Source organism: Panulirus ornatus, chromosome 51, assembly GCF_036320965.1.
Source record: "Panulirus ornatus isolate Po-2019 chromosome 51, ASM3632096v1, whole genome shotgun sequence".
NCBI classification, from domain to species: Eukaryota; Metazoa; Arthropoda; class Malacostraca; order Decapoda; family Palinuridae; genus Panulirus; species Panulirus ornatus.
The window spans coordinates 6,563,091-6,571,275 of record NC_092274.1 but is presented as its reverse complement, the minus strand read 5'-3'; the positions used below and the strand labels follow the sequence as shown (position 1 = coordinate 6,571,275).

The window sequence follows — 8,185 nt, the reverse complement described above, 5'->3', positions numbered from 1 at the left end:
ATTGCCAGACCAGACCATATAAACAAAGGAGTGCATAGGTTCGAATCCCGGATGAGGCCAGTCGGTCCACAGTCAACCCGGCTTTTCATCCACCTCTAAGGGGTGGTCGATAAAATGGGTATCTGGATTAGGCTAAGGTATATATATATATATATATATATATATATATATATATATATATATATATATATATATATATATATATATATATATATATATATACTGGAGAGGATCACAATTTTGCGCGTGATCAAGTATATTCCTAAGAGTCCACGGGGGAAAATGAAACACAGTAAGTTCCCAAGTGCACTTTCGTGTCATAATCACATCATCAGGGGAGACACAAGAGGGAAATATAACAGTCAGTTGATATACAGCGAAGAGACGTGGCTAAGGACGCCATTTGGTAAACATGCGATTATCCAACACAGACAACGAGTGTATCATAAACTTATTATGTGGACAAGGGGAATTGTTTACATATATATATATATATATATATATATATATATATATATATATGTGTGTGTGTGTGTATGTATACAGCACCGAACATTCCCCAGTTTTCACGATATGCAAATTCTTGTGCGCAGATAGGCATCCAATTCACCTAACGACCAAACCATCAGACACACACAACGAAACCACGCCAATCAAAACCCCATAGCGAACAACCCCACGCCTCACCTCCCCTGCAACACGAGACTTAAAAATGTGACGAAACACTTGGGGGTAAAAATGTGACGAAACACTTGGGGGTAAAAATGTGACGAAACACTTGGGGGTAAAAATGTGACGAAACACTTGGGGGTAAAAATGTGACGAAACACTTGGGGGTAAAAATGTGACGAAACACTTGAGGGTAAAAATGTGACGAAACACTTGGGGGTAAAAATGTGACGAAACACTTGGGGGGAAAAATGTGACGAAACACTTGGGGGTAAAAATGTGACGAAACACTTGGGGGTAAAAATGTGACGAAACACTTGGGGGTAAAAATGTGACGAAACACTTGGGGGTAAAAATGTGACGAAACACTTGGGGGTAAAAATGTGACGAAACACTTGGGGGTAAAAATGTGACGAAACACTTGGGGGTAAAAATGTGACGAAACGCTTGGGGGGAAACATAAGTCTTTCTTGGTAGTGTTCTGGTATTGGTAGCAGACTCGCGAGGCACAGTGGCACTGTGGGAGGGCCTTGTGCCAGGTTAACGAACAGACTCCGGCCTTGTGCCAGGTTAACGAACAGACTCTGGCCTTGTGCCATGTTAACGAACAGACTCTGGCCTTGTGCCAGGTTAACGAACAGACTCTGGCCTTGTGCCATGTTAACGAACAGACTCTGGCCTTGTGCCAGGTTAACGAACAGACTCTGGCCTTGTGCCAGGTTAACGAACAGACTCTGGCCTTGTGTCATGTTAACGAACAGACTCTGGCCTTGTGCCATGTTAACGAACAGACTCTGGCCTTGTGCCATGTTAACGAACAGACTCTGGCCTTGTGCCAGGTTAACGAACAGACTCTGGCCTTGTGCCATGTTAACGAACAGACTCTGGCCTTGTGCCATGTTAACAAACAGACTCTGGCCTTGTGCCATGTTAACGAACAGACTCTGGCCTTGTGCCATGTTAACGAACAGACTCTGGCCTTGTGTTCGTTCGTTATGCGGATACACCAGAGGATAATGCATTTATGTATATCTATCTTTTTTCTTTTATTTCCAGTAATAACTACAGCAATCAACACGAGGTATATTTTCTCCCAAGTGGAGGGGCCCCTCCAGGCCTGAATGTATCTTAGAGGCCTTGTATAGAACGAATTGAAAAAAAAAAAGACATTTAAAAGACTTGCTTGAATGTGTGTGTGTGTGTGTGTGTGTGTGTGTGTGTGTGTGTGTGTGTGTGTGTGTGTGTGTATCTGTGTGTGTGTGTGTGTGTGTGTGTTGGGCGGTGGTCCAACTCGCCTCCTTCGAATCGTCCAGGTCGACCAGTTGAAGTCGTCCCGTTCTACCCTGTCGTTTCGTCCAGGTCGACTTGTTCTACCCTGTCGTTTCGTCCACGTCGAACCAGACGAAATCATCCTGTTCTTCGACCCTGTCGTTTCGTCCAGGTCGAACCAGACGAAGTCATCATGTTCTTCGACCCTGTCGTTTTGTCCAGGTCGACCAGTTAAAGAAGTCCTGTTCTACACTGTCGTTTCGTCCAGGTCGACCAGACGAAGTCGTCCTGTTCTTCTACCCTGTCATTTCGTCCAGGTCGACTTGTTCTACCCTGTCGTTTCGTCCACGTCGAACCAGACGAAATCGTCCTGTTCTTCTACCCTGTCGTTTCGTCCAGGTCGAACCAGACGAAGTCGTCCTGTTCTTCGACCCTGTCGTTTCGTCCAGGTCGACTTGTTCTACCCTGTCGTTTCGTCCAGGTCGAACCAGACGAAGTCGTCCTGTTCTTCGACCCTGTCGTTTCGTCCAGGTCGAACCAGACGAAATCATCCTGTTCTTCGACCCTGTCGTTTCGTCCAGGTCGACCGCCCGTCGCAGAGATGCGTGGGCGACGCGTCGCGCATCACTCCGTCGTCGTCGCCGTCGTGGTGGACCTGTCCCTCATTTCACGCGCCCAAAGACAGCTAATTCTCTGATGATGTGCTCGCGGCGGGGGAAGACCCCCAGTGCAATTTGCCATCTCAGTTGATTTGTGGTATATTATAACTTTCGTTTGAACTGGGGGAGAGGAGACCTGGGGGAGCGCCGGGTCTCTGCCTGGTGCACCCAACTCCGAGGGGAGGGGAGGGAGGGAGGGAGCAGAAGACCCGTGTGGTCCGCGGAGATTCATAGCTGATGATGGGTTCGTTTGCAATGTCCTGGTGGTGAAGACCCGTGTGGTCCGTGGAGATTCATAGCTGATGATGGGTTCGTTTGCAATGCCCTGGTGAAGAAGACCCGTGTGGACCGTGGAGATTCCTAGTGGACGATGGGTTCGTCTGCAATGTCCTGGTGTGTCTCGCTGTACCATTTTCGAAGCTGTTTCTCACTCCTCTATCGTCGACTACACCTCTTCTTCCATGATAATCTCTCCCTCTCCTCCTCCTTCTCCTCCTCCTCCTCCTCCTCCTCCTCCTCCTCCTCCTCCTCGTACCACCACCACCGCCAGATACACTGTGGGATGCACAGCAAACCCATTTAACAGAATCCTTGACAAGTACCTACATGGTGTACCAGACCAGTCAAGGCTTTGTGTGGGGGAGGGAGGGGTCTGCTGTGGGGCTGCGGCTTCCACCAACAGCCTGGTCGACCCGAAAACGACCCAACCCAGCACAGCCAGGGACCCAATCCTAGGGTTTTAAGGGGGAGTGGGGGTAAAAGACACCCCCACTCTCCCCCCTCATAAACCTCACACAGGGTCCACCCTCTTCATTCTCTGTGTGAGAACCACTATTCACATTCTGTTACTGACGGGGAAAAAAAAATATAAATATATATATATGAAGTATTAGGGAGAAGCGAAACTCGTTTTACGTATATGAGGCAAGTATTAGGGAGAAGCGAAACTCGTTTTACGTACATGAGGCTGGTTCCAGGCCTGTGTCAACATGGGGTATTTCACGTTACATTTAGGAAATGGGAATTTACCCCTCGACCTCCACTCCCTCCTCCCTTGTGGCCTGGGATGTAACGTATGTCCGTGTGTTATATATGTCCGAGGTGGTGTGTGTGTGTGTACTAGCGTCGACGAGTGATATATGAGGCGCGGGGGGGGGGGAAGAAGAGCTGTGTATTACGGACGATTACGTCCGTGGATGATCGGTCGAGAGGATCTTGAGGTGAGGGGGACGGTGGGTTGGGTGTTCGTGTCCTGGGTGTGGGTGTGTGGGTGTGTGAGTGTGGGTGTGGTTGTGTGTGTGTGTGCGATGAGAGGGAATTTTACATGTTGTGGAAGCATGTGGTGCGTGCGTGGCTTGTCTTTCGTACATGGTAGTGCGCCTGTGTACGTATAACGCTGTGTACGTATAAGGCTGTGTACGTATAAGGTTGTGTACGTGTAAGGATGTGTACGGCGTGTGGATGATGGCTGTGTACCGGGTAGTGCCACAGGACACCACAGGTCGCTGGCTGCGCAGACCAGAGGACCATATCCGCGAAGACACGGGTCTCCCACGACACACGACCCGTCGTTCACACGCCCCTTAAGGGCCCTGAGTCGCCCTTAGGGCCTGACGGAGACGTGTACCTGACCTGTCGTTCACACAACCCTTAGGGGGCCTTGAGTCGCCCTTAAGGGCCTGACGGAGACGTGTTCTCTGCCTCTCCGACGGGCAAAACAGAAGGGCTTTGAGACGCGGGTCCTGAGTTCGTCCTGGGCAGCGTCAGGGAGGAGGAGGAGGAGGAGGAGGAGGACCCACACTGCGAAGGAAGTCGACCTCCAGCGATGGCCTGGCCCCCTTTTCTCGCGCCCCAAAGCCCCAGCGACTCCAGCAGTCGGGTTTCCAGTCACGAGAGGACGTGGTAAAAGGGCGAATGCCCCCGCCGCCGTGAAATTGTAATGGCTCTCACAGTCACGGCTTCGGGGAGGAGCGCTTTGTTGGCTGGCTGGCTGGGCGAAGGTGTGTGGGAGGAGGAGGAGGAGGAGGAGGTGGTCCAGCGAGGGGTAGGTCCTCAACGGGCGTCTGCCTTACCGCGCCCGCCGATCCTCTTCTCAAAAAAAACCCCTCCTCCTTCACCCCCTCCTCCGCCATGTCCTCCTGTGGGAGAGCGGTGAGGGAGGCGAGGAATCGACCTCTCTCTCTCTCTCTGAGAGAGAGAGAGAGAGAGAGAGAGAGAGAGAGAGAGAGAGAGAGAGAGAGAGAGAGAGAGAGACGGAGCGATGGACGAGATTACTCAGGTGTTCTCAAACAACCCAACGCATTTAAGATGACGCCCCCTTGATACTCCATTGTTTATCTTGTATTTCTACGATTATTTATGCATTATCGCCCTGCGCCACACACACACACACACACACACACACACACACACATACACACACGATGTCGTGTTTCGTCCTGGCTTAAACAATGCCCCGCGGGGCACGGGACGCCGCGGTCTGTACACGGCGTATACGCAGGCCATAAACGCCCGCCCATAAACGCCACCCACCCCACCACCCACGAGCTTGCTCCACTACTACCCTCCCTCTCTCCCCCTTACACACACACACACACACACACACACACACACACACACACCACTACCCTGCACCCTCCCCACACGCCCACCACGCCCAGTCCTACAGCCGCCCATACGCCCACTGTCTGCCACCCGCCCTACCCATATCATCGCCCAGTCTGGTGTTACCTTCTGCCGCCCAATGTTTCCCTTACGCCGCCCAGTGTTGTTGCCTTCCGCCGCCCAGTGTGGCTTGAATTTCGGGAGCCTGGTCCGTGCGGGAAGTCAGCCACGTCCACCGGTGGTATTGGGACGAACGAAGACACATGTTGAACCCGCCAGACCATGAGCTGCCGAGGAGGACGATCCATGGTGTATATATATATATGGGCGTTTGGGTCTCTCTCTCTCTCTCTCTCTCTCTCTCTCTCTCTCTCTCTCTCTCTCTCTCTCTCTCTCTCTCTCTCTCTCTCCGTGGTGTGAGGGGCGGGGCGGGGTGGTAGCACCACTGGCCACACCGGGAGTGTGTGAGAGGGGCAGCTGGAGGCGCTGTGGCAGATATGGTGGCCACCACTGGCCACACCGGGAGTGTGTGAGGGGGGCGGGTGGAGGCGCTGTGGCAGATATGGTGGCCACCACTGGCCACACTGGGAGTGTGTGAGAGGGGCGGGTGGAGGTGCTGTGGCAAGTATGGTGGCCACCACTGGCCACACTGGGAGTGTGTGAGGGGGCGGGTGGAGGTGCTGTGGCAGATATGGGGCCACCACTGGCCACACTGGGAGTGTGTGAGGGGGCGGGTGGAGGTGCTGTGGCAGATATGGGGCCACCACTGGCCACACTGGGACACCCACATTGATAATTCATTTTGGGTGTCGGTGTCTGAAGGGGGAAACATTGCGCGAAAGTTTCCGATTTCCCTGTCGCTTATATCCTCTACCTCCCTCCCTCCCTCCATCGTGTCTCCCTCCTCCTCCTTCTTCTCCCTCCTTCCCTCCATCATGTCTCCCTCCTTCTCCTCCTCCTTCCTCCATCATGTCTACCTTACTCCGTCATGTCTCCCTCCTCCTCCTCCTCCTCCTTCTCCCTTCCTCCATCATGTCTCCCTCCTCCTCCTCCTCCTCCTTCTCCCTTCCTCCATCATGTCTCCCTCCTCATCCTCCTTCTCCCTTCCTCCATCAGTCCTCCTCCTCATCCTCCCTTCCTCCATCATGTCTCCCTCCTCATCCTCCTTCTCCTCCCTTCCTCCATCATGTCTCACTCTTCCTCCTCCTCTTTCCTCCATCATGTCTTTTCTCTTCCTCCTCCTCCTTCCTCCATCATGTCTCCCTTCCTCCATCATGTCTCCCTTCTCCCTCCCACATCTCCCTCAGTCCAACTCCTCATCTTCTTCCTCACTTCTCTCCCTTTCCTTGCCTCACCGCACCTCATGATCTCTGCTCTCCCTCCCTCATCACCTCTCCCTTCCCTCATTACTCTCCCTCAGATGGCCTCACCCTGAGGCACTTGCAGATGTGCCAAATGTTTAAAACATCTTTTTTTTTCTAATTTTATGTTAGCTGAGACGACACGGGCAGCTGAGGCCTTAATCAAGGCCAACTTATTAACGATATATATATATATATATATATATATATATATATATATATATATATACACATAAACACACACATACACACACACACACACACACACACACACACACACACACACACACACACACACACAAGCACAAGGGGTGGGGTAAGATGAACACCTGAGTTGGGTGTGGGCCAACCGCCACAACCCCAGGATACGAACCCATGCGGATTCGATCCCGTGCTGGGGCGTGCTGACACCATGGTCGGCAACGCCATCCACTACACCAAGGATCCCCCCCAGTGAAAAGTAACATGTCCTCATTGTCCAAATATAAATGAGTGAATCAGAAGTTTGATAGCCGTACAAATGTGTTAATTACAATTTTATACATTTGAATATAATTAGGTCGTATTGATCATCATTCTCACGTAGCCAAGGTGATCATAATGACCTGTTCGGTCTGTACAGTGAAGGGGAAATTTTTACACTCGCTTTCACCACATGTGAGAGTCAATGACAAATGAATTAATGAAGAACTGGTTATTGAATCTAAACAGCCCTTCGGCTGCAAGTAAAAAGCCGAGGTATTACGGGTATTACAGAACTGGTAGTTCATGGTCATTACGAGCTAATTACTCAGAAATGTGCTTTCGAGAGCAAGGGTGTGTGTGTGTGTGTGTGTGTGTGTGTGTGTGTGTGTGTGTGTGTGTAGCAATTCGACTAACGACCATCTTCTCCGTTTCCTTGCAGAGGTGGTGAGCGCCATGGGCGGAGCAGGGTCGGCGGGGCCCGGCGCCCCCTGCCGGCGACCTTCCTCAAGCCTCCTCCTGCTTCTGCCAGCGCTCCTGCTGGCCACGACCCCAGCCACAACCCGAGCAGGTAAGACCATTGGTTGAGGAGAGGGGGAAGGAGAGCCCCTCTCTCTCTCTCTCTCTCTCTCTCTCTCTCTCTCTCTCTCTCTCTCTCTCTCTCTCTCTCTCTCTCCTCCGGCACCGTCAGTATAGTCCAGGGGCGTCTGTGGCTGCAGGCCGAGGCGCCCCACTTCCCCCCCACCTCCCCAAGGCCTTCTGAATTATTCCTCCCTCCCTCCCTTCCTCCCTCCCTCCCCAACCTCAACCCCCTCCCCCAGCCTCACCTGAAGGGCGGCGTCAGTGGATAGACACGATCGCAACTTGGGAGAGTCTGACAGGCGAGCGCGCGCGGCGGCGGCGCCCCCCCCTATTTGCTCAACGCTGTGCCACAATCTCTGGATCTGCGTCTTCCAACAGCCTGGTCGACCAACGACCCAACCCAGCAGCCCTTGCGGGGAAGAAGAAGACCAACCACCCCGCCTCTCGAAGACCTCCTCAAGACCCCACCAATTATCATTATCATAACCCCCCCCCCCCTTCTCGAAGACCTCCCCAAGTCCTTACCAATTATCATGATCACAATTACCACTATTATCACTATTATCATTCTATGCTTCA

General features: G+C 52.2%; 1 protein-coding gene across 4 annotated transcripts in view; it reads left to right on the top strand.

Annotated features, from left to right (window-relative positions):
• Positions 1-8,185, top strand: part of LOC139764908 (latrophilin Cirl-like) — a 256,100-nt gene that overhangs the window by 95,182 nt on the left and 152,733 nt on the right. For all 4 annotated transcript variants that reach the window (XM_071691979.1, XM_071691980.1, XM_071691977.1 and 1 more), the window contains exon 2: positions 7,467-7,595. In XM_071691979.1, the coding sequence (XP_071548080.1) occupies positions 7,467-7,595 (129 nt within the window). The remainder of the gene's footprint in view (positions 1-7,466; positions 7,596-8,185) is intronic.